The sequence below is a fragment of the Anabrus simplex genome, chromosome 1, assembly GCF_040414725.1.
Source record: "Anabrus simplex isolate iqAnaSimp1 chromosome 1, ASM4041472v1, whole genome shotgun sequence".
NCBI lineage: Eukaryota > Metazoa > Arthropoda > Insecta > Orthoptera > Tettigoniidae > Anabrus > Anabrus simplex.
The window spans coordinates 417,644,378-417,671,399 of record NC_090265.1 but is presented as its reverse complement, the minus strand read 5'-3'; the positions used below and the strand labels follow the sequence as shown (position 1 = coordinate 417,671,399).

Here is a 27,022-nt window from a genome sequence, read left to right as displayed (position 1 = left end):
CATAAGTAGCAAAACAGGATATAGCTAATAAATTGAATTTCTACAATTAATGCTGTAAGTTGCCATTTTTAATAGTTTGACTAAAAATAGAAAAATGCTAAAATTTCACACCTACAAATATAATTCTTGAATTACAGATTATCTTAAACTACTATTGGCTTTATAAAAAGATTCAACATGCCAATAAAGCTACTAAACTGAACATCTAACATTAAGCACTTAAAAGGCCAACCAGCTGTGCCATAACAATAATGAATTCACGACATGATTATCTAACTGATAATGCTATGCTGTCAATGGAAAGAATTCTAAAATATACCAGCAGCTCACTTTCTCCTGTCATGAAAAGGATTTTTGTGCATTAGTCCAAGAATTGTGGGTCCCCAATACCTATTACTTTGTGACTTCATGCTAATGAGACTAAACTAAGACTCATCAGAAAAGAAAATTAGCAGTGGGTCTGTTTCACAATCATGACTTAAGATTTTTAGTCTGCCAAAACATGAAATATAACACAGCGCTATAACATATCTGTAAAAAGAACATGTTTATTTCATACTTTGACAGAGTGATAAAACTTTAATAAAGTTTATACTTAGTTGACACTGAAAAAGAATGTTTTTCTTCTTAACTATCATGAATTGACAACAGAACTCTTACAAAAAAAATATAGTTTAGCTGCTAGACCACGTAGCTCCAGTTCACATACTGGTATGATTTTGTATAGTTTTACCTTTTCACCTAGTGTTCAGAGGCAAGGGTTGAAAGGTCGCATGAATTTCATCCAACTTCTCTATACGAAGTTGGCACTTACAATATTCCTTTTCATCTAGAACACCCAGGCATTTATATGCCTTTTGTCCCAATTCAGCATTGCATTTTTCTTGAACATAACGATCTAACATACTGATGTTCTTACAATTAGTTACTTAATTTCAGGTACTCTAGTTTCAACCTTATTCAAAGCCTAGAAATAGACCATATATTGCTACTAAGTTTTGTTATGTAAATAGAGACACTATAGACATACAAACTAACGTGCATATAAATATCAAACATAAAATGATATATTTAAAACTTCATCTATAACCCACAACATCTCTGCTATTTATCTGACTTAGACTTCATTCTTAAGCACTCATCAAAAGAGACTGTACACGGTAAATTTTTTTTTTTTGCTATTGGCTTTACGTCGCACCGACACAGTCAGGTCTTATGGCGATGATGGGACAGGAAAGGACTAGGACTGGGAAGGAAGCGGCCGTGGCCTCTAAGGTACAGCCCCAGCATTTGCCTGGTGTGAAAATGGGAAACCACGGAAAACCATCCTCAGGGCTGCCGACAGTGGGGCTCGAACCCACTATCTCCTGAATACTGGCTGCACTTAAGCTACTGCAGCTATCGAGCTCCGTCGGTAAACTTTTAACTTAACATTATTTTTTTTAAACGAGTTCTAATCAGATTGCTATTTCCACACATCCATAAATGCATGCTTGGTTTGGGTTCAAAGGCTTTCAAATATTAATCAAAACGACTGAAGTAGTTCTTACCAAAGTAAGGAACTCAATCTATATGTGCAATCAAGCGAATGAATCAGAGAGTGTAAATTTGTGAATACTGTAATTAGTAAGATTTATGGTGAATGAATAAATAATAATAATAATTTCAGCAGGAAATGTTTCACAATCAAAATAATTCAGTGATCAGTGGAAGACAATAGCAGTGAACTATTTGGTGCATGTCTTACCTGGAACCTCACTCATCAAACTTGATCTTCTTGTTTTCAGAGCTGCCGAATGAATCCCTCTTTTGGAAATTGCCCCCACCTCTGTTGTCTCTGTTTCCACCCCAACCGCCTCTTCCTCCTCGACCTCCTCTATCACCACCCCATCCACCACCACCGCCTCTACCTCCTCTATCACCACCCCATCCACCACCGCCGCCTCTACCTCCTCTATCACCACCCCTGCCGCCACGGCCTCTGAAACCACCACCTCTTCCTCCATCAAAACTCTTCCTAAATCCTCCCCCATCCCCACCCTCTTGGTCACCAAAACTCCTCCTAAACCCTCCACCGCCTCCTCTGCCTCCCCTATCACCACCCCGCCACCCACCGCCACCGCGTCCCCGGAAGTTTCCCCTGTTTCCTCCAAAGGAACCCCTCCTATCTTCCCAAAATTTCTTGCCTTCTCCTTCTCCTCCTCCTCCACCGTCTTCTTGTTCTTCATCCTATAATCCCAAATAAAAGAAATAGTGAGTAAAGACTGGCCACAAGTCATGAAAGAAATTACTTATGATAACATCTGCTCTCTTGTCTGGGACAAAATATCTGAAAATAAAAAGAACTAGAACTTGATTAGTGCTGAGTGATGTGACTTTGGAGCACTTATGTCTTGGATGGTCATGAAAGTAAGCAGTAGCTTACTCTTAGAAACACCAATAACAAAACCCATTTCCACTCCGTACCTTTCAGATGAAAGACTAAATCAGCAGTGATGCCTTCTCAATTTTTCATGAAAATGATAATTTGAGACAGTAGTTACATTCAATATAAAGAATTTTTGAATGCATTAGAAACTGTTTTTACAATACTATGAAATTACATAGGTTTAATACATAAAAGATCTGGTTAACGTAAGGAGAGCTTTATGAATACCCAGGAGGAACAAAGATTTCAACTGTTATGAGCAAATTGGCAAAGACTTCGTGGGACCCACATAAAATCCAGTCCACAAAACAGACCTGTTCAAAAAGCAGTATGAAGAAACAAGTTATGCGATAAAAGCGGAAGTAGCCAAGACATAATTACAGCAAAGCCCAGACATCACTACAGTTTATTCCACAGAGGCACTTTCATGTCTTGCTTTGGTCGCCTCACTGCTGTGCCACAAAATATGAAGTATTACCTTGGCTTCAAATGAATTATCAAGAAGTCTGGGATCGACTGGAACAATATTGTCTCCTATTCTTCGGAACGGCGCGTTTTTCTGAAATGTTAACATATTTAAAAAAAGAAACAAACAAAAATAGCAGATATATGTAAACATAGACAAAATCATGTCACCAGAATGATCAACAACTCAAAGAAATCACATACAGTACAATTTTTAATAATCAAATGCAATCAAATCATTTAAAAAATCTTCAAAGTTGTGGCTATGTTATTTTGTCAATTTCGAATAACTGTACAACTTCACCGATGAATGAGATTCTGTTACATACCAAACTACAACCTCTGCACAAACATTAACATTCAAATGCCATACTTTACAGCACTCGCAAAAGAGAGCACATATAGAAAACGCACACCACTATAAATTTATAATACACTAGCTGATGTACCCGTGCTTCACTACGGAATTCTACGTTGTATACAGAATTCTAGGTTAAGTAGCGTACATGTTGCGAGTAAGATTATATTAAATTACATACCTCTTAACGTTACCCTAAAAATGCGACTGGAAAGTCACCATACATCTTTTCTCATGTGAAGACTGAGTTAGGGAATTTTCATTATGATGGCAGGCCCACTTGCCTACTACCAGTCAATCGGGTTGGGCAGTTTTCGTTATAATGGCAGACACTCACTCTCCACTTGTCTTTTTAGATCCTCAGAAAATCATCATACGCCATTACAACAAATCAGTAGGAATGTTGCGATTAAAAGCAATGCTATCACATGAAATACTCGATCAAATGAAAAAACGCATATTTTCTCTCTTTTAACGAACAGTACTACGCTGCCAACCTAACAGTCCAAAGTTCCCGAGCTGGAATGACCAGGCCACGACATTCGTGAACACTCCTCTGCCATTATCCTTTAAGCAACCCAGCCGTCTCAAATTGTGCACGACACACTTTCTTAAAACGGAAATAAAAATAAAATATAAGCTTACTTAGCTGCCAACTTTTAGAAATAAAAAAACAGGAAGATTTTTAATTCTTGGATTTCATTACATATACTGCGCCATGGTCTAAGAGAAAAATGACAGGATAAAAGGCATACAAATCTACAGTTACAATGTGAATTGACCATTAAATTTAAAATCTTAAACTAAAAAACATAAAAATGGTTATAAGAAAATGTACCTAATTACTCTCATTTATGACATACATACTAATAATAATAATAATAATAATAATTGTATATCCCACCGACACATGCAACAGAATGCTTGATAGTTTCCTATATTAGACAGTAAAATGAACAGAAATTTAATAGGTATCTCTGAACACTTGGAGATAACGTTATTAGTTTTTTTTGGCCATAACTTGAAGAGAAAATATCAGAAACTGTCACTGACACAACTCCCTGAAATACATTCAACTCATTAAAATTATGAAGTAAGAATGAACAAAAATACACTGAAATACGCAGAACTACCACATACAAAACAGAACGGTATGTCTCATACATTATTAACATACGACTTTGGCAGGGGGAAAAGCACAGAACCGCTAGAAAAAACATGTGGCCTACAACTCCAACGAAATTACACACAGAAATGATGCTTAACAGTGCGCGAACCACACAATAACAAACTCATTCTTTCGTCCCAATTAACTGAGTCGCTAACGCAGGCTAGCCTCTCGCTTGTAGGGCGATTGCCGCCCCGAATCTGCAGCCATCAAGCACACGCTGCCATAGCGAGCATAAAAGCACGATACACGAAGGCAACGGATGATACACTCGTGAAATAAGCATCAAATAAACACACTTGAAAATGAGGCTGGGTAAATTACACACGCACATAAGAATTTATCTTTCATCCTAGGGGAAGAAAGAGTACTGACTGTATTGGAGAATATAATGGTCAAAAATGGGAAGAATTAAAAATAAACCTGAAAATCGGAGATGAGTTAAAAAACTGAAAGTTTCCGGGTAAATTGGAAAGGTTGGCAAGTATGAGCTTAGTTGAGAGTGCAATATGGGGTAATGCAGGTTGAGCCCACAGCCTGAGGCTAGTTGGAACCTCAACAGCCATCATAAATAGCCTAGGTGTCACTGGAGAGGATTAGCATCTACGAATGCCAATCTTTGGAATCTAAATGATAGAGCATTACATAATACAAAAGCTTAATACCTTAATTATATTGTCAATTCAGATATCGCAAATATGCACAATCCAATAAATACATTTATTCATATTATAAGAAAAAATACATTTATTCATATTATAAGAAATAGTGGAACAAATAATAAGGTCCATTACAGTAAATAGGTTTATATATCTGTAGTGAAGAGCCAAAAGTCGTTATTTCTAAAATCTATTTTTTAATTTTGTCTGACTGGTAGTATTTCATGGGCTGCATATTTCACCAAAAGATTATGTCTAATTATAGTAACGGAATAAATGGCAATTGCAAGTGATATGTTTGAATTTAGAGTTAATGGTTTGCCAAAACATGGTAAGTTTCATATAAAAGTTTTGCCAGGATTATTTTGTTTTGTCAGAGGAAATTAGACGGAAGTACATGGATATGATTAGTGAGAGTAAACAGTAAGCAGGTTCAGGATATAGAAAGTGAATGGGTGGCAAACAGGGATGCTGTAGTAGAAACAACAAGGGAATGCTTAGGAACAACTGTTTGTAAAGATGGGAGAAGGCGAACATCTTGGTGGAATGATAAACAGAGCAGGTTGTAAATGTAAAAAGAAGGCTTATCAGAAATGGCTCCAAACAAGGGCCGAGGCAGACAGGGATTTGTACGTAGATGAAAGAAACAGAGCGAAACAAATAGTTGTTGAATCCAAAAAGAAGTCATGGGAAGATTTTGGTAATAACCTGGAAAGGCTAGGTCAAGCTGAAGGGAAACCTTTCTAGACAGTAATAAAGAATCTTAGGAAGGGAGGGAAAAAGGAAATGAACAGTGTTTTGAGTAATTCAGGTGAACTCATAATAGATCCCAGGGAATCACTGGAGAGGTGGAGGGAATATTTTGAACATTATCTCAATGTAAAAGGAAATCATCCTGGTGAAGTTGCGAACAGCCAAGCTCATGGGGAGGAGGAAAATGATGGTGAAATACAACTTGAGGAAGTGGAAAGGATGGTAAATAAACTCCATTGTCATAAAGCAGCAGGAATAGATGAAATTAGACCTGAAATGGTGAAGTACGAGTGGGAAGGCAGGGATGAAATGGCTTCATAGAGTAATAAGATTAGCATGGAGTGTTGGTAAGGTGCCTTCAGATTGGACAAAAGCAGTAATTACACCTATCTATAAGCAAGGAAACAGGAAGCATTGCAACAACTATCGAGGTATCTCACTGATTAGTATTACCAGGCAAAGTATTCACCGGCATCTTGGAAGGGAGGGTGCGATCAGTTGTTGAGAGGAAGTTGGATGAAAACCAGTGTGGTTTCAGACCACAGAGAGGCTGTCAGGATCAGATTTTCAGTATGTGCCAGGTAACTGAAAAATGCTACGAGAGGAATAGGCAGTTGTGTTTATGTTTCGTAGATCTAGAGAAAGCTTATGACAGGGTACCGAGGGAAAAGATGTTTGCTATACTGGGGGACTATGGAATTAAAGGCAGATTATTAAAATCAATCAAAAGGTATTTATTTTGACAATTGGGCTTCAGTGAGAATTGATGGTAGAATGAGTTCTTGGTTCAGGGTACTTACAGGGGTTAGACAAGGCTATAATCTTTCACCTTTGCTGTTCGTAGTTTACATGACATCATCTGCTGAAAGGTATAAAATGGCAGGGAGGGATTCAGTTAGGTGGAAATGTAGTAAGCAGTCTGGCCTATGCTGATGACTTGGTCTTAATGGCAGATTATGCCAAAAGCCTGCAGTCTAATATCTTGGAACTTGAAAATAGGTGTAGTGAGTATGGTATGAAAATTAGCCTCTCGAAGATTAAATTAATGTCAGTAGGTAAGAAATTCAACAGAATTGAATGTCAGATTGGTGATACAAAGCTAGAACAGGTCGATAATTTGAAGTATTTAGGTTGTGTGTTCTCCCAGGATGGTAATATAGTAAGCGAGATTGAATCCGGGTGTCGTAAAGCTAATGCAGTGAGCTCGCAGTTGCGATCAACAGTATTGTGAAAGAAGGAAGTCAGCTCCCAGACGAAACTATCTTTACATCGGTCTGCTTTCAGACCAACTTTGCTTTACGGGAACGAAAGCTGGGTGGACTCAAGATATCTTATTCATAAATTAGAAGTAACAGACATGAAAGTAGCAAGAATGATTGCTGGCACAAGCAGGTGGGAACAATGACAGGAGAGTACTCGGAATGAGGAAATAAAGGCTAATTTATGAATGAACTCTATGGATGAAGCTGTACGCATAAACGGGCTTCGGTGGTGGGGTTATGCGAGGCGAATGGAGAAGGATTAGGTTACCTAGGAGAATAATGGACTCTTATGAAGGGTAAGATAAGTAGAGGTAGACCAAGACGATGATGGTGAGACTCAGTTTCTAACGACTTAAAGATAAGAGGTATAGAACTAAATGAGGCCACAACACTAGTTGCAAGTAGAGGATTGCGGCCACGTTTAGTAAACTCACAGAGGCTTGCAGACTGAATGCTGAAAGGCATAACAGTCTATAATGATAATGTATGTATGTCAGTTAATATATGTTCTGTTAATCACATTGTAGGTTTCCATTGTTGTTCAAAATGTAGTGTATTTCTCACAACTTATTCCAAAACATGCGGTTCACAAAACTACATTATCAATATGGCAGTTATGATGAGTGTTGCAGTTGAAAGCAATCCCTGGAAATTATAGACGAAAAGTTTCTATTACCTGGTCATATCCATCTTGAGTATGATGTGGACATTGCTAGGATAAAACGAGCAAAGCACAATCCATTTGAAAAAAAAAAAAAAAAAATGCTACCGAGAGACAGGTAGAATTTTGACCTTCCGTGAGAGGAAAATGTCAAAATTGGAGGTTTACATCTTGAAATTTATAGTAACAGAGACAAAAAATACAATTTCAATATGGATGATTATGTTTGTATTAAAATGTACGTGGCTTTGCTATATCTTAGCAACTTTATGTGTCAACTTATATCCTTGTGTCAATACTACAATGTGAAGTTAATAAATTCATTTGAATTCCATTCCTGAAGAATTTCATTTTTTCACCACAGATATATACAGTATATTTCAGATTTACATTTGCCTCTTGAAAGTAAGGATCAATTTAGGACATAGAACTAAATCAAAACTTACGTTTTGAAATTTGGTCGAAATAAATTTCGGCATGTCACTGGACGGTGAAACATGTTTAATGGCAGTTTATTTTCAATCGCTTGAGCTTGTATCTTCATGTAATCTCGGTGTTTCACATGTGGCTATGTATTGTTTAGTTAGTTCTATGCACTAAATTTTAAGAAAAATGTTTAATGTAACAAATACAGTGAACACCATATAAGTCTAAATCATAGCATTAGAAGCGCTGTGTTGTAGTGGAGCCGTGTACATTTCCAGAACTCTCAAGTCGAGAGCGAGATATCCAACCACTTTCTAGCTCAGCCAGTCACACATTGTTGCTAATGTAAATCCTGATTAAAATTCAACCTCTGCTCCAAATAAATAGAAAAATAATTTAAAATTTGTAAGTCTTAATGCAAGTTGATAACACATCACAATGTTAATACCCCAATGCAAAAAGACTCTTTAATTTTGCATACATTAATCCCCCCAAGCCCAGCATAATGACTGGACCTGGGTCTACTGGTATGCACAAAGAATATATTGCCACTAAATCACATTAAAGTAGAAGAGGAAGAGAGATTTTGCACCAATGTTATAAACAGGGTCTCCTTTCATTATATTAGCACCAGCATTGCATTTTGTCAAGAGTTGTAAAACATACAAAGTGTTAGTGGACAATGACGGTGGTAATGTTTCATAACCCTGCAGTTGTCAGGGTAATCTGAGATGATTCAAATGCTGTATTTAAATGCCCTGACTTCAAGAACACCAACACCTTGAAAAGATTTATCAAGGTGGATTTACTTATAACATAGTTATCATGGCTGCAATTCCCATACTGAAATATAATTTATAAGCTAGTATTGCAGTTTTGTAACTTACCCACACATTTATCAAGCTTCCAAATCTCACAAATCTTCCACAAGAAGACAAATAAAGCAAGGCATGAATGAAGTAGAAAATACCTCTAATGGAAATAAAAATAAACCATTCCTAAACTTCTGTGTACTAAGACTAACATTCTTTTCTTGTTCATCAGCATGCCCTGCAAAATGGCTTGGCAGCCCTTCCGATTTGGTCATGTTGTGTAGCCCATCAGGTATTTATTCATTGGACCTCTTGTTAACAACATCCAGCAAGTAGTGCAGAACACTGCAGCCCGTAAGTAAACAAATCATAGCTAGTGTTTGATATTTTCTTAATAGGCACCATTATAAATTCCTTTTATGTCAACATTTTTAAATATGATCCAATGCAATGAAGCTGGAATATTTGAGCACTTATCTCCAAGATTCTTATATCATGTTCAATTGATGTCAGCCAACATTGTGCACCGTAGAATGTGATAGGACAGATGACTGTGTAATAGATCTTCAATTCAGTGATTATGATTACCGGGGGACCTATTGCCGTATCATCCTGCCTTCATTAACACATTCCATGCCAAACCTGTATATACATGTTTCAGAACACCCGTGCCCCACCACCTACCGAACGCGTACAAATACGTTTTGGTGCAGTATCTACTTTGCTGAGTCCATATATGTACACGATATAGTGGCATGCTTGAATTTCCATTGAAATGTTCACAGAAATTCAGTAGGGCAGATATACCACTCCAATTTACATATTTTGAAAGAGAACTGATGTTATTTTGGCTTGAAACATCTTTAATGCTATTGTTAGCCAGTATACATTCATCTCTTGCTGATGAAGAAACTGAATGTTTCCTCATAAATAGTGATTCTGGAAAGGAATTTTTTGATAAGGACGGAGAAAATACAGGGAACAATACTATACTACAAGAAAATGTCGACGTGGCTAATTAATCTGATGAGGAATTTTTACTACCTCCTCAGGTATGGCTTTTTTCCTCAAATGTTCATGATTATTATATCAGTTCCAAAATCACCAGTTTTATATTATCATATATTACTGTATCACTGAGTGGCTTATGGCTATGGAGCAAAGCTCTGCATTCGAGAGGCGAGTGTGTGTTTGAACCCCACTCTCTGCTGTCCCGAGAATGGTTTTCTCTGGCTTCCAAATTTCACTTCCAAGCAAATGCCAGGACAGTTCCTATTCATAAACACAGCAGATTCCTTCCACCTGCTTACCCAGTTTCATTCACTATCATTTATTTCATCTTCACTATCTCCTCCAATGAGGTGGGCATCAGGAAAGACATCCAACTATAAAAACATGCCGTAAAATATCATCCTCAACCCTGAGCCAAGGGGTAAATATATACAGTAAAACCTCGTCAATTCAAAGTCATTGGGACTAGAAAATCGGACTTCGAATTAACCGCCAATTCGCAATCCAGAAGTACCAACCCTTGCCATGTTACAAAATATTCTAAGACATGTTACTGCATGCAGCAAACCTTGATTCACAGTTTAAACCTTTTAAATGCCATGGGAAAAAAATATTTCCAAAATGCATCGAAGAAGGTGCATTTAGAATTCATTGACAAACCACCTCTCGCAACGAAAGAAAGGGAAAAAAATGCACGATTCAAAGACAAGGAGAAATCTATGCTGGCTCCCATGTGTACGTGCTTTATTCATTGAATTACTGCACTGTATGCAATTTTGATACCCTATACTTGCACAGAAAGTACCAAATGCCCTTACCCCATCGTGGCTAATCAAACTTTCCGATGACGAGGGGAGAAAGTCTCTCGCTTCCTTCTGCACGACAACACAATACAGTCACTCTAGCCTTGTACGATTTCTCACCATGGCACTTCTCTCGTACTTCAGAAATGTAAACACTTCCCGCATCACAGTATTCTAAGACTCATTAACCCTTTTGCTCTCAGGCTATTTTCACCAGTCAAGCCCAAAACACTCAAGACTTTTTCATGATTATGCATGTTAAAATCATGGCACATTTTACTGCAAAAACTTAGAAAATTTATTACAAAAAATAAAAATCGGTTTTCAAATACTAAAATAGTAATCTGTTCTTTAGTGATATTATTGTTCAGTCATTCTGAAAATAAGAGCATTTAATTCTGTATAACATGATATAAATTTGTGCAGTGAAACCTCGATTCTCCGTTTTTCGAGGGACCATGAAAATAAAACGTACAATACGGGAAAACGGAAAATCCGGGAATGAATGAAAACCATCAACAATTTGGCTAAACATCACAAAAATGAAATATGTATAATTATAATCGTACAAAACTCCTAAACCAAACCAAACTACAGCCCCAGTGGGATTTTGCCTGCCAAGCGACCGCTGCTCAGCCCGAAGGACTCCAGATTACGAGGTGCGCATGGTCAGTGCGACGAATCCTCTCGGCCAATATTCCTGGCTCTGTAGATCGGGGTCGCCATCTCGCCATTAGATAGCTCCACAATTAAAGGTAATCACATAGGCTGAGTGGACCTGGAACCAGACTTATATCCAGGTAAAATTGTCTGACCTGGTCGCAATCGAACCCGGGCCTCTGGATGAGAGGCGGGCATGTTAGACCACGAACCGCATTAATTACCGGTACGCGAGTTCAAAATTTCGATACTTTATATTCAGTTTTATAGGGGAATATTCGTCAGTTTCCCGTGAAAACTTCTTTCAGTTCAGCGACTTTGATTAAGCTAGCCAAACTCTTCGAAAAATCTAATAACGCCAAGCCAAACGACAATCGACCACAAGTAGTTTTTAATTCTCTCATCTAATAAAATAAAAGCACATTAGATATGAAAGCACCCAAAATGAATGCGAAATCCGTTCATTTCTTAATCTTTCATTGTAATTTGGTCTCCGGTATACTGTTCGTAGTCAGTTTCTGGAAATCTCGTACCGCGCAAATTAGGCCTACGTCGACTTTTAAAGGTTATGTTGAACTCGAAAACATGGTTTCGAATGTAAGTATCGATTCTTAAAAGTTCTCGAATGCATTATATTCAATTCTGCGCGTCACAAATCCAATCAAATTGGAAAGATAAAAGAAATATCAAAACTTCAGAAATTACGTTTATTCGTGACCTTGAGGTCATCTGGAAAGCGCGCTCGCTGCACATGTCAGTACGAGTTTGATATTATACCAACCATTTAAAATGTAACGTGCGCAAATAAAACGACTGCGGTTTTTGGTATTCTAACACGAAAACGTAAAATTCTCAGTCTTACATTAGGACCTAAACAGTAATAGGCAATTCCAAGACCTCCCATGGCTTTCTTTTTTAAAAATTACATTTAGGGGCAACATGTGTTTTGGTCTCGCTAACATAATCATGTACGATAATATAAAAAAATACTGAATTTGTGTTAAGAAGCAGTTTCGATTCCTGCCTGAAAGCCTAGTTACTCTGCAGTGCTCTGAGCAAAGTGCCAAAAACCTCTTCGGCAGTACGATCGAAAAAAGTAAAAATACAAACATCTAACCCTGGACATAATATGGACGTTTTATAAGCGCGAACATTTGACGAAACTCGTTCCGTCTTCAAGCAGAGCTGTCGAAATGCGTCGTGTCTCCTTGCAATTGTTGTCGCCACTCTCTGCTTTATGATTTTCCGAGATTCTCTAAACAATACCACCCGAATGCGATGCTAAGATGGTCCCTTATGCATGTTCACCGCCGATCGCATTTCCAGTACCGGTACAGTACTTGCTTTAATTATCGCAGTGACAGGGCGTTAACGCCAAGATCCATAAATATGCCATAGCCATCCTTTTGTGAGATACAGTTTATTAAAAAACGATTGATCGAGGATTCAGCGTTGATGGAACTGGAATTTCTGGACGGTTGATCCGGGAAATCGTTTCTTCGAGGAACGGATAATGTGGGACTTTTACAACGCGATTTAATTACGATGCTCGCGGGACCGCGTAATTTGAACGCATATACCGGGAAAACGTATTTTCCGGGAACGGATAATCGAGGTTCCACTGTATCTTGTATTCTTATTTAGTCATGAGTTATAGCACCTGACGTAAAGAACTGTACACGTACCTCGCGGAGTCAGCATTTGGGTTTAGGAAAACATTCTCCCATCATCACTGCCTGTAAAATCCGAACCACTCTTCTTGTTTATCTACAGCTTTTCCCACCCCTTGGGGTCGCAGGTGCGAACTGTGTCGCACGTGTAGATTTGGCTCTGTTTTATGGCTGGATGTCCTTGCTGACGCTAACCCTATATGAAGGGATGTAATCACTATTGCGTGTTTCTGTGGTGGTTTGTAGTGTAGTGTGTTGTCTGAATATGAAGAGGAAAGTGTTGGGACAAACACAAACACCCAGTCCCCGGGCCAGAAGAATTAATCAAAGGCGATTAAAATCCCTTACCTGGCCGTGAATCAAACCCAGGCTCTCTGAACCAAAGGCCTACACGAATGAGTATTCAGCCAATGGGTCGGACTAAAACCCGAATCACTATCGGCTATGAAGTCACTGTCATCGTCTAAAGTACCTGAACAATCCAAACCTTCGGAATTGTTTAGCCTAGAACTTGGCCCAGCCATTTTTTTTTTTTTTAAAAGGCCTACTTGTGGCACGAAAATCTAATAACACGAAATGTTAAACTAAACTTCACTTCACTTGAGAACACCGATAAATGTCGAATATAAAGAAAATATAATAAACAATAAATTACTATTAAAATGGAAGGAATAAAACTAAAGAAAATGCATATTTTGAAGCTTAAAGGAGACTGTACTTGCAAGCAGCACACTTAAACTCACCATGCGGTAAACATACGCTGTTTGATAACTTCATTTGTTAAAATAAAAAAAAAAAAATACATTAGTGTCTATCTCCCGAGAAGTGTAAACTAAATCCAAAAGCCACTATTGCTGTTTTTTCCTGACATCTGGGAGTCCATTAAGGTACTAATAAAGCCATCCAAACACAGAGCCGATAGATCGGCACATTGAGCATTTTAAGCAATACAATTAGAGCTGATTGATCGGCTTGCTGAACGTATAAGAGTTAATGCATGCTATCACCTTGACTCAGAGTTTAAACCTTTCAAATGCTATGGGAAAAAAAAAAAAAAAAAAAAAAAAAAAAAAAAAAAAAAAAAAAAAAAAAAAAAAACCTATTTCCAAAATGTATCCAACAAGGTGCATTTACAATGTTAAAATAATGCACTTGGGTAATCACTGACAAACCACGGCCAACTTGATGCGTTGCTGTAGCTAGCTCCTTACCGGCCTTGACAATCTGGTCCACGCACTGTAATCGGAGTAGTTACACAGCTCGACACGTGGCGCTGGTGGCCTATCTATTTGCGGTAGAAATGCATACTTCTTTATGGAAAAGATACCGAGTTTGATCGCCGATTTATAGTAATTTAGAGTTATGGAGAATGTTACATAGGTTAATACTGTTAAAAGGTTACTTTCGGTGATATTTGCCAAAATAATGTCATGAAATGAAACTGCGGAGAGATGGAGTAGTCCAGCTGACGTTCTAATATTGACTGATTGCCGATTTATCTTGATTTAGGGAATAAAGGAGTGTGTTACATTGACTAATACTGTTAAAATGATTAATCCTAAAGGCTACTTTCATTGATGTGTGCCAAAATAACGTCGTGAAATGAAACTGCGAAGAGGTGTAGTAGTCCAACTGACGTTCCTTAACTGTGATTATTATCAAGGCATTTAGATACATAGCAGAATTAACCACAATACTTTTGTCTTCTGATGTTAACCTTGAGATTGAGAGTCATTGTTCAATTAGAGTTTAAAAATTCTTCAAGTGCTGCTCTCAGGGAAAGGGCTGGACAAAACATAAAAATCCTACTTTTTTCTATATTCGTTGTATGGATAACATAAGTATTTTGACTGAAACATGTTTAAATTTTAATTTCAGTATATATAGTTTCAGATTTCATTCATATTTTTCAATAGAATTTTAAATACCGGGCGAGTTGGCAGTGCGGTTAGGGGCGCGTAGCTGTGAGCTTGCATCTGGGAGATAGTGAGTTTCAACCCCACTGTCGGCAGCCCTGAAGATGGTTTTCTGTGGTTTCCCATTTTCACATCAGGCTGTACCTTAATTAAGGCCATGGCAGATTCCTTCCCACTCCAAGCCATTTCATATACCACTGTCCCTATAAGACCTACCTGTGTCGGTGCGATGTAAAAAAATAGCAAGAAAAAAGAAGAATTTTAAATAAAAATTCAGTGAGAGAAAAGTATTTTGAGTAAATACGTTGTGAACTGTTCACTGCTCAAGTAACAGCACGTCATACGTTGGCCTTACCGTCAAAACAGTAATGGTTCTTACTTGTCAGTGTTTAAATGTTAAAGTTCAGATTATCTCTGATAAAAATGTGTTGTGTTGCTGGCATTGGCAAAAACGACTCCACCTAAAGGATTATTCAATGAAAGAAAATTTAGGGGAAAAAAAATACACGAACAGCGTGATTAGCTGCTACCCCCGGAGGCCCGGGTTCGATACCTGGCCCTGCCATGAAATTTCAAAGGTGACACGAAGGCTACTACGAGGTCCTCTCAGCCTTGGGAGGTCAACTGAGTAGAGGGGGTGGGGGGATTCCCATCTCAGCCATCCTCGAAGTGTTTTTCCATAGTTCCCCACTTCTCCAGGCAAATGCGGGGATGGTACCTAACTTAAGTCAACCGCCGATTCCTTCCCTCTTCCTTGTCTATCCCTTCCAATATTTCCACCCCCAACACAAGGCCCCTGTTCAGCATAGCTGTTGCAGCTCCCTGGGCGAGGTACTTGTCATCCTTCCCAGTTGTATTCCCTGACCGGAAGTCTCATGCTCTAGGACACTACCCTTGAGGTGGTGGAGGTGGGATCCCTCGCTGAGTCCGGGGGTAAACAGATTAAGAAAGAAAGAAGATAAATACCCGAAATAAACAGAAAAATAAGATGAAAGTGTTAACTGCTTAGAGCCACTCCGTAGTTTTGTCCTGGTCTACAGAGAATTCGTGAAATGATAGTGTCCCTTTGCTCTTCTTTTTCCTGTCTGAAATACAAAAAGGCACACAGCAATACATATTCGAATATTACCAAACACAGTTAAAGAAAAGCAAATAACTACACCATTAAAAAAAAAAAATTAGTGCATAAATTAAAATTCTTGTTTAGGATGAAGTTACAGCAAGAAAACACTGAGCCACTCATTACATTTGTTCTTGTTTGCAGAAAATTTCTGCTCGAAGTACAAAAAGGCTCGCAATAATGTCACAAATTCCAAGAGTTGTAAACACAATTTAAAAAATATAATCACCACACTACACAATAAAAAATTTAACTCGGTAGCGCATGACTCATCTCAAATTATCAAGCCAACAAAGCACCTTATTACGAACACATTGCCAACATTTATGACAGCAAAACAATATAAATAAAACCAGAAATGCGGCAATTTGCGGTATACAGCTTCCTGTCAGTGTTCAGGAGGACAGCACTCCAGCGGTATTATGGTGAAACTTTCCAATACAGCTTTATGCTGGACTTCACAAGCGATTGTGAAGGCCGGTATAAGGAGTGTAGTGAAGGATCTAGTCGGCCATGGACAAATATAACCTCACGCAATGAAAGAAAAGAATCACACGATTCAAAGGTGAGGATAAAAGGTGCTGGTTCACCTGTGCAAATGCATTATTTTTTGGATTACTCTACTTTTTGCATTTTTAGATGTTTTGTACATGCATGGAAAGTGCCCGACGCTCATAAAACATTGTGGCTTATTGAAGTTCCCTATGATGAGGGGAGGAATTCTCTCGCTTGCGTGTGCATTTCAACACAGTACATTGACTCCCACCGTTATACAATTTTTCGGCTGGCACTTTCTCCTTTAATAGCATAAGACCATATGGGCTCGCTTTAAAAGAAAGCAATGCAGTTTCATTGGCAATGACCATATTGTTTGGTGCCTACGAATTGATTATGTGAGCCACGCTTATTCGTCAACTGTCGGCATCACCAGTGTTCACGGATTCTGTTTCTCCGCACACTGCCTGCTGCGTGATATTACGGCGTTCCTTAAAACGTTGAATACCAAAGAATTCAGATTTCACTCGAACTTAGAAATTATGAAGCACATTGCAGACACACCGAAGTGTGTGAAAGTGCAGAAATCTACCCCTGCACGTTCTGGAAGACACATTCTATCATGACGCAGATACATTTTGAATTTAAATTACTCTAACATACTATTGTTTTAAAATGTAAAGGCAGTTTTGAATTAAAAGTCTGAATTTCGGTAATGGGGCCGACATTGTACTTCGAATTACGAATTATCCATATTTCGAATTAAACAATTTAAATAACATTTCGTGTTTCCGGGAACGAGAGCTTCTTCGAATTAGGCGGAATTTTGAATTAACTGATTTCAAATTATCGAGGTTCTACTGTATTCCAATAATATTATCAGTAAAAATGTATCTGTAAAAGTGCTTCTTCCTTTAAAATAACCTGGCCCAGAAGGTTCACCGTTCGTACCCCACTGTCGGCAGCCCTGAAAATGGTTTTCCGTGGTTTCCCATTTTCACACCAGGCAAATGCTGGGGCTATACCTTAATTAAGGCCACGGCGCTTTCTTCCCACTCCTAGCCCTTCCCTGTCCCATCGTCGCCATAAGACCTATCTGTGTCGGGGCGACGTAAAGCAACTACAAAAAAACTAGAAGGTTCACCTGGTCATCCAAGCATGGCAGTGAAAAGGTTAATCATGGTGTTTACCTCTTTGGTACATGTGCAGGAGATACAACATATTTCAGCATTGTGACTAACGGGAGGATCTTACCATAAAATTGAATCATTCTCATTCTTAAAGGGTTTAATAGCATTCTGGCATTCCCAATGTTGAGTCACAGCCCATATCACCTTTTTGACTTACGCAGTGGAGATTGAAATCAAGCTTGATTTCAGCTGTTAGAATGAAAATATCACAGTGTAGAAAAGAGTTCTGGTTATCGCTTGGAGCAGTAACTAATGTCCTTCACAAGGATGAACAGATTAAGTCTTAGCCCAATTGTAAAAACAAAGGTTCAGCTTCTTGATATTGTACACAGCAACTATACGCGAAGGACAAGGCGATGACCTTGATTTTGTTTAAAATGTAGGGGACAGTTGCGCTTACGGCAAATATGACCGAGCGTGCCGTCTCAGCTGTTATGAATACATTTTATATAAAATTACGAAGACACAATTATGTGAATATTTCAATTTTTAACGATACACTGATTATGGAACAAAGCTTCCGAAAACTGTTTTTGGATTATATTATTTCAAGCCACCAGCACTGTTGTAATGGGTTTAATTTTGTAACGATAATTACGACCCAAATCTAGTTTGGTATTTCATCACTTTGACGACCTTGAGATGAAGACCTTTATCGAATGACTTTTTAGTCAAACTGGCTGGTATGCACAGGCAAATGGGACTTTCCTTCTTTTTGAGGAAGTGCACAATGGCTATCTTTTGTTAGCTGGTTAAGACTAGTCCTTCAAAAACAATCTGAGAATAATATTAACTTGCCAGCAGCATATTATTTTGATAGGACCACAGTTCTGGGTAACTGTCAGGGCCAGTGGCTTTTTCCTGACTTCATTAGCTTCAAAGCAATCTTGACTTGTTTGTTCAAAGGGTCACTTGACAGCACTAATAATGAGAGTGGTGAACAAAAAAGCAATAAAATTAATTGCCAAGAAACAGCTCATGAGAATACAATTTGCATGCTATCTGCATATTTATACTATTTTACATCACTACACATATAAATGCACGGACTTATCTCAGCTTCGCGATTCATGCTGATGTACGGAAATCTGGAACTAGTTTGGACATTCCATTTCATGTTTTACATGCTAGCAGAGGAGGAAGCGACTGATTACTCAACATTCCCATGCTCAGGGCCAGAACACACCTGTGACTGCTAGCCATAACTCGCCTTGTTATCAGCTGTGACTCTCACGTGTACAGTATTCGACAGTGTCCTTACGTGTGAATTGTTGTGCGAAGTGTTTGTTAGTGATGTGAAGGGAAAGAAAAACAGTGGTTACGACGCACAATTTAAATGGGCTTTAATAGAATTCACCAAAAATAATGGCAATCGTGTTGCATCTTGTGAATTTGCCGTAGCATCATTACACGTGCGTTACTGGCGGAAGCAGAAAGAAGAATTACAGCGTACCTTGAAAACACCTTTATCATTTCAGGATCAAAAACAGCTAAGCATCCAGAAATTGAAAAGGAAGATTCAGTTTCCCACGAGATGCTCCAGTTACTGTATAGGATGTAGAAGTAGCAAAAACCTTGAAAATTCCCAATTTTAAAGCAAGCAGGGGATGGCTTTGTCGGTTCATGAAAAGGAACAATCTTCAAAGACATTCTATGCTAGCAACTTCTGAAGGCCCACATTGAAAAAATCATGCAGTTTCATAGATTTTTAATTAAGAAGCGGCATGAGAACAATTACCTACTATTGCAAATCGGAAATACAGTTCAAACTAGGGTTTTCTTTGATATGCTGAGAAACACTACAATCACCCAAAAGGAAGCATTCAGCATACAGTAGTCATAAGGACTACTAGGGCAGAGAAACTTCGCTGCACAGTGCCACGACACATTCTTAACAGCAGTAGACAGTTTCTTGACGCCTCTCTTTTGACAGCACACAACACAACGCTTTCTTGAGTGATTCCTATTTCCGGTCGGAGGGTTCTCAGATATGAAGTGGCGTGCGGTTAGTCGAACTGGATCTCCAGAAGTTCTCCCTGGACGTTTTGGTTTCACTGTCGCATCACAATACTTCTCTGTCAGTTTTGATACCAGATTGAGATGAAAACTCAGTTGAGAATCAGTCCCACCCTTCTTTTGGAAGAGAACAAATAAATTGAAAACGGCAATGTCCAATAAGTGCTGGAACATTTTCACGGTAGTATTTTTTTAGTCTCATCCATGCTACAGAGTAACTGGCGACGCATTGGACAGACAAATCGACTCCTCCCATTCCTTTGCTGTACCCTATACTCAGAGTAGCCCTGAACTTATTATTTCCCCACTGTCAGTATCTTATAATAAATGTTCCACTATTTCATCGTCACAGATATAATTCAACATCTTTCCTAACCAAGCCATGTTCATGTCACACGGAACAGTTTACCACAAAACACAGATCAATTTACAAAAAGTTATAAGAACATGGACAATGGAGTTAGCAGAACTGTATCGTAACGACAAAAACTCGCAAATTTAGTAATTTCAACGTACATATACACAAATGAATTCTTTACAAAGAATTTGGCGCGGACCGCACGAGGCAACACGAGACAGCTGTCGGACTGCCGTCTAGAAGTGAACTACCCAACTGGCGTGAGACCAGATAAAAATTAATAGGACAGCAATAATCACATCTAATATGAATGGAATTAGTTTTGAATTATTATAAATATATATATTTTTTTGCTAGGGGCTTGACGTCGCACCGACACAGATAGGTCTTACGGCGACGATGGAATAGGAAAGACCTAGGAGTTGGAAGGAATCGGCCGTGGCCTTAATTAAGGTACAGCCCCAGCATTTGCCTGGTGTGAAAATGGGAAACCACGGAAAACCATCTTCAGGGCTGCCGATAGTGGGATTTGAACCTACTATCTCCTGGATGCAAGCTCACAGCCGCGCGCCTCTACGCGCACGGCCAACTCGCCCGGTGAATTACGATATTAGATGGCAGAAGTGATTAAGAACAGTCAGACGCCTATAGGCAACTAACCCAACGTAAGAACACATTTAGAATTACAAGAACGCCTAAAGGCGTCAAACCCAGTTAAGGGGTTAATAAACTCAGCCATTTACATAAAACTTTTAAGAGCACTAAATCAGTAAATGTTCATACTTGAGACACATAGCAGCCCTACTCAAAACAGACAGATTATACACAATCTGAGTAGTTTATTCATACCACAAATGAGAATCTAATCTCAGACTGTTACAATAGTGAGTTTATACTACACCACCTCCATGACATGAGTATACACTCAGTGAGTACATTCTCATGAACTTTGTTCTTATGAAATGGAGTATATACACAGAAATGTTGAGCCTGTACTAAATGGAGCTATTACACAGGGCTACTCTCGTCTCTGCGACCGACCTTGAAGCAGATCACTCCCACTTCTTGCAGCCGAGGCAGATTTCGCAACCCTGACTGGCGACAGCGGGTAAACTATCGCTGTGCACTGGGATCTTCACATTCTTCAGTTGCGTTCCATTCATAACTCCCTTGAATGACTGTGCATTTCATGTTCCTTCATGTTACGGATTAAGTTTCAAAAGACTATAAACTGTACTAAATAAATTATATTCAGTAGTCTATGAATGATGTCTGGCTCCTTGGCTAAATGGTGAACCTATTGGCCTTTGGTTTAGAGGGCCTCGTGGTTAATTCCCAGTGGGGCTGGAAAATTTAACTGTGTACGGTATGGTTTGTGTTTGTCCCCACACTCTCCTCTTCATGTTCACACAGCACATCACACTACCAACCACTACAGAAACAATAGTGAATGCACATAGGGTTGGCATCAGGAAGGGCATTCAGCTGTAAAACAGGGCCAGATTCACACGGGCAGTACAGTTCACACCCACGACCCTACCACTGTGGGAAATGTGGTAGAAGACGAAAAATATTCAGTATGATATATCTGGACAACAGTGGTGTATGCTGGGATCAAGATGTGGGCTACCACTATACCTAATTTACCCCTTTTCAATGGTTGGTGGTTGGTTTAGTGAACGTCAAGCCTTCAGCGTTTTGAGGTGCACCTGATAGCCAACGGAGTACGGTAGCCTGTTGTGTTGTCAAGGCTGCTTTACAAGCTACTGCCAATTCTCAACCCCTGATCAGTGGAGATTGTAGCCTAAGGTTTAGCAAATTTAAGTTCGGCTTTGTGGCTAAATGGATAGAATGCTTGCTTTTTGTCCGGTGGGCCTGGTTCAAGTTTCAGAATCAACCCACTTATACTGTTAATTCCCCTGGCTTGGGGACTGTATGTTTATGACTTCTTTGCCATTAACTTTATCCTCATTAGGTCACCACCAAGCCTATAGAGATGCCATACACTATTATTATTATTAAATAATATTTCATTTTCCAGCGGTCGTACCGATCGTGCACTGGTTAATTAGCTTCCTCGGGAGATCAGTGGTGGTGTCCGAACCATGATCAATGGTTCTATTTCAACCAACAAAAGAGAACACTATACCTGAAAGATTGCATTTCATTTTAGCAGATCTACAAATAAAAAGAAAACTATATTGCTCCTATAACAGCAGCCCTGCAGAGTCTTCCTACAAGAATGCAGAAGTAAATGGGAGCGACATACCAGCGCTCTGTTATCTATGATTATGAGGTGAGGAAGTATATACGACGAGTAATGCATGGTTGATAGCAGTGGCGATCTGACGGACCGAAGCCTAGCACACCTATCCGCCCGGTTTCCGCTCCAATCCGATATACAGCAGCAAACCGCGCGGGGCGAGTTGAGGGGAGAGGGACGAGAGTCTGGGCTGCAATATCAGTCTCCGATGCCTTGCTCCCAGAAATACGTGCGACATTTTTTTCTCACTGCTTTCAAGTGTTCTAAATGGAACCATGTGTCATATTTACATTATAATATGTTTTAGACTTCCATCATTCTCATTTGAGGTTTGGGCTTCACTGATAGCCTTGTTAGCTCTTAGTATAAGCCACTGCTGGACAAGTGGACCGAATAAACACGAAAGATCTCATTATACAAATAATACAACCATCTGGAACTTAAAATGTGACGAATGTAGCAATAGACTTAAGATAAATGCATAGTCTCTAGTAATGACCATCTCAGTTAAACTATCTCAAAGTCAAGGCTTCTTTTTTCTTTTCTCAACTTCGTATCCATTTCTGTAATATCTTCTTGCACACTTTCAAAGAGTTCATCAAAAGGTTTGCTAGTTGCTTTACGCCGCACCGACACAGATACGTCTTATGGCGACGGTGGGACAGGAAAGCATTAGGAGTGGGAAGGAAGCGGCTGTGGCCTTAATTAAGGTACAGCCCCAGCATTTGCCTGGTGTGAAAATGGGAAACCACGGAAAACCATTTTCAGGGCCGCCGAAAGTGGGGTTCGAACCTACTATCTCCCGAATACTAGATACTGGCCGCACTTAAGCAACTGCAGCTATCGAGCTCGGTCATCAAAAAGTTTGACATCCTGAAGTAACTAATGAACATCGTCATTACATAAATAATTGAATAATTTATAGAGAAGTCCTTTTTCCGAACGATCTTTCAACATAGGATGTGAATGAAACCTATGAGACTCTCTTTCCTTCTATCTTTTCGACAATAACAAGAGACAAGAAGATGATGAAAACTGGCAGGACGGGGAAGGCGGCTAAGTAGTGCGGCAGGCTACTGCTCAGCGACATGTAATTCATAAGCTGCTCTGTATCTGATTCCGGTCACCTAATGTGAATCAGTCCTGAAATACACGATTCTCTGAGTAGTTATAATAATATTGCATCTTCAAACAACTTAAAAACAATAAATTAACATATACTATTTTCTTTCCTTCTGATAGGCACATTACAGCATCATGGCACAGTGTTTCAGAACTTACACTTTGAAATTGTTTCCGAAAAGCTGGTAATATCATCGATGATAATGGCGATGCTTCTGATAATGATGGTGAATGGAGGAAATTGGAAGAACAGGCATCAGTTGATAATTACGTAAATGATGATGTTAGCCTCATCACTGCCGAAGCCATGACTATCTCCAAGATATCTCAAGGATGCATAAGGGGTGTGAGCGAAGACCGTAATCACGACGACAATGATACCGAAGAGCCGCAGCATACTTCAGTGACCTTTAATGATGCTGTTAATGCTCTACGGACTATCAAACACTTTGTGACATGCCATAACGTTTCCGAGGAAATAATGGCTAAATTGTAACGGTGTGAGAATACTGTTCATGCCATGGCTGCGTGCAACATTAAACAAACCAAAGTAATGGATTACTTTATTCTGTGAAGTGACTCTTTTCCCTCTCTTTGTATTTTTTTGTGTTCATTTCTTGAGTGTTTATATTGTTTCATATTGCCATATATACTTTGGAATATAACAGCTTCATATATACAGAATTTCATTTAAACGTTTTTCACGCTTTTATGTATTATTTCCTTCAGTCCCCTGGAAAATGTATACACAAAGTTTTACTGCAGTATGTAACTGTATCAAATCTGCAGATTATTTGGTGAACTTTTGCTCGCTGATGAAGAGAATGAATGTGATTCACGAAACATGTATGACAGATTAATTAATATGGATTTTTTTTTTTATTGGTATAGACAAGGCAGACACATGACATTACCAGAGATTTTTCAGTGTTGTGATTATTAGATAAAAGTCAATATGGACCAAAAAATAGACCATAATGTTTAAAAATAAATTCCTTTGTCTTCAGTCAGCCTGAACTAATGCCAGTTATTGACACAAGTGCTGTCACGTTCAAGATGAGGCCAAAGTTGTTCTCTCACATGCGAGTGTAACCTCAGAGTAACAGTTTAAGAGTGTTACCAGAAAACATTTCATAACCCACTGGTCCGAAACATAAGGGTTCAAGCGACAGTCCAACAATACCCATTTGATTAAGAAAGTGTGTGACCTGCATTGTACTGATACTTGTTCTTTTGTATTTTTCACAACAGATACTACTCTCTTCTCATCTTCAGAAATGGTAGACACAGCTTCCACTGTACATACACAACGTAAAATGCACACATTGAAAAAATAAAGTGGCCGTATACCTGACGGGCAGTTTTTCATTGGGTATTCAAGACTAGGTTCCCTCTTGAACTTGTTCTCTTTCCTTGTCCCTTGTAGAAAAGTCTTTAACAAGGTTTTACTGTATATACATTTCTATCAAAGTTACAATTTTAGTACATAATTAACGAACATATAAACAAGGTTATATAACCTGGAAACTAACCTTATTTCCATTGAATGTCTCTCCTTTAACAAAATTAGAGTATGCAGGTGCTTTCTTCTGAAAAAAAAAGAAAAGAAAAATAGAATTTACCATTAGCTAATTCTACTAACTATAACATCAACATTTAGCAGATCAAAAAGTTTCCAATATAATTCATATGGATGTATATCTGCCATGTCACAAGGTAAATAGAACATTATTTTCTAGGTCAAGTTTATCCCATCTCCACAACATGATCACCTATTTTAATTCATCACATTTTTATGGAAATGGCAAATCTGCATTTGTTTATAGGCAATATGGAATTTAGTCTGTAGGTTGAACACCAATCTTACTTAAATCTTGATCAGAATTTGATAATATTTTACACACTTTTCAACTGAATAACTTGACCACTGCAATACTAACCTTTGAACATTTTTTTTTTGTGTAATATTGTACAGAAATTCCTCATAACTGCACCAAGTTTCTCTTCATACTGTACTTTCACAATCTTTATGCCAAAAAGTAGTCATTGTACTGTATCAACATTGGTCAACCAACACCGTTTGTAACATGAAACTCAAATTTCAACAATCTTTTAAACTTTCACCCATCGTCTCAACCACTGCCAAACTGTTATTGTAAAAGGTCATCCTACAGTACCTTACTTAAATGTTCAATGATCGGGTTTAATTGAGAGATGACCGAGCTCGATAGCTGCAGTCGCTTAAGTGCGGCCAGTATCTAGTATTCGGGAGATCGTGGGTTCGAACTCCACTGTCGGCAGCCCTGAAAATGGTTTTCCATGGTTTCCCATTTTCACACCAGGCAAATGCTGGCGCTGTACCTTAATTAAGGCCACGGCTGCTTCCTTCCCACTCGTAGCCCCTTCCTGCCTCATCGTCGCCATAAGACCTATCTGTGTCAGTGCGACATAAAGCAAATAACAAAAGAGAGATGGGTCAGAGCTGCTCAATGGAAAGAGCATACTCTGATGATGATGCTTATTTAAACAGACCTAACATCTAAGTCATTGGCCCCTAATGGCATGAAATGAGACGAAATGTAAGGACAATTAAAAATCCATAATCCTCCACTGACCAGAATTCAAAACATGAGGACGAAGATTGAATGGATGGAAATGAAGTTAAAACAGTTAGTGGATCCGACCGCAATGCCCCACATTCTCAGAAACTAGCGTTAATAGTACTAATGAACAAGGGACTGCTTCTAAAGCACAATACTGAAATGATGATGCCTGTAGTCTAAACAGGTCCAAAAGCCAGGTCATCGGCTTATGGTACTTATCGCTAGGAAAGTAGAACAACGGTATTTGTCATGTTGTGGTACAAATCAAAAGTAGCGTAGACTCGCAGTATTCCACACATTAAGTACTACTCACAGGTCATGTAATGTGCACATGTAATACAGACCTAAGGTGTTTTGCACATTGTATCGCTATTTACAGGCAACGCAAACGCATGGTGTTCTTCACATAAGTGGACTAACCACAGGGACTCCAACTATCCTGTGGTGTTCCTCGCATAGTGGGTACTAATCATAGGCAAGGCAGAACCATGGTGTTACTCACCCATGGTGTCACTCATATAGTGGTACAAATCACAGGTACTGTAAAATGCATCCTGAGTACACACTGTCGCTACTGAACGCAAATGACTGGCCATTAACTTCTTTTGTATTAATGTGTAATATGATCAATAAAACTGTATATCCAAAACTTATAACTTTTCTCTCTACGGGGTCAAGTATGAAGCGAGATGAATCTTCATAGCTAGTTTTTACTGTCCTTCCACACATCAGCCTCAAAGGAATGAGATAAAACGAAAGACGTGGTATAAAAGTAGATACAACTGATAAAATTTACAGTATAT

The 27,022-nt window shown here is 38.8% G+C and overlaps 1 protein-coding gene across 2 annotated transcripts in view; it reads right to left on the bottom strand.

Annotated features, from left to right (window-relative positions):
- The window catches only part of LOC136856884 (nucleolar and coiled-body phosphoprotein 1), a 182,824-nt gene that overhangs the window by 14,288 nt on the left and 141,514 nt on the right, over positions 1-27,022 (bottom strand). The window contains exons 10-11 of one of the 2 annotated variants that reach the window (XM_067135102.2): positions 25,149-25,205; positions 1,748-2,229 (exon numbers count right to left, since the gene is read on the bottom strand). In XM_067135102.2, the coding sequence (XP_066991203.2) occupies positions 1,756-2,229; positions 25,149-25,205 (531 nt within the window). In that variant the 3' untranslated portion in view covers positions 1,748-1,755. Of the gene's footprint in view, positions 1-1,747; positions 2,230-2,906; positions 2,988-25,148; positions 25,206-27,022 lie in introns of both variants that reach the window. The other variant, XM_067135103.2, reaches the window with a different exon arrangement.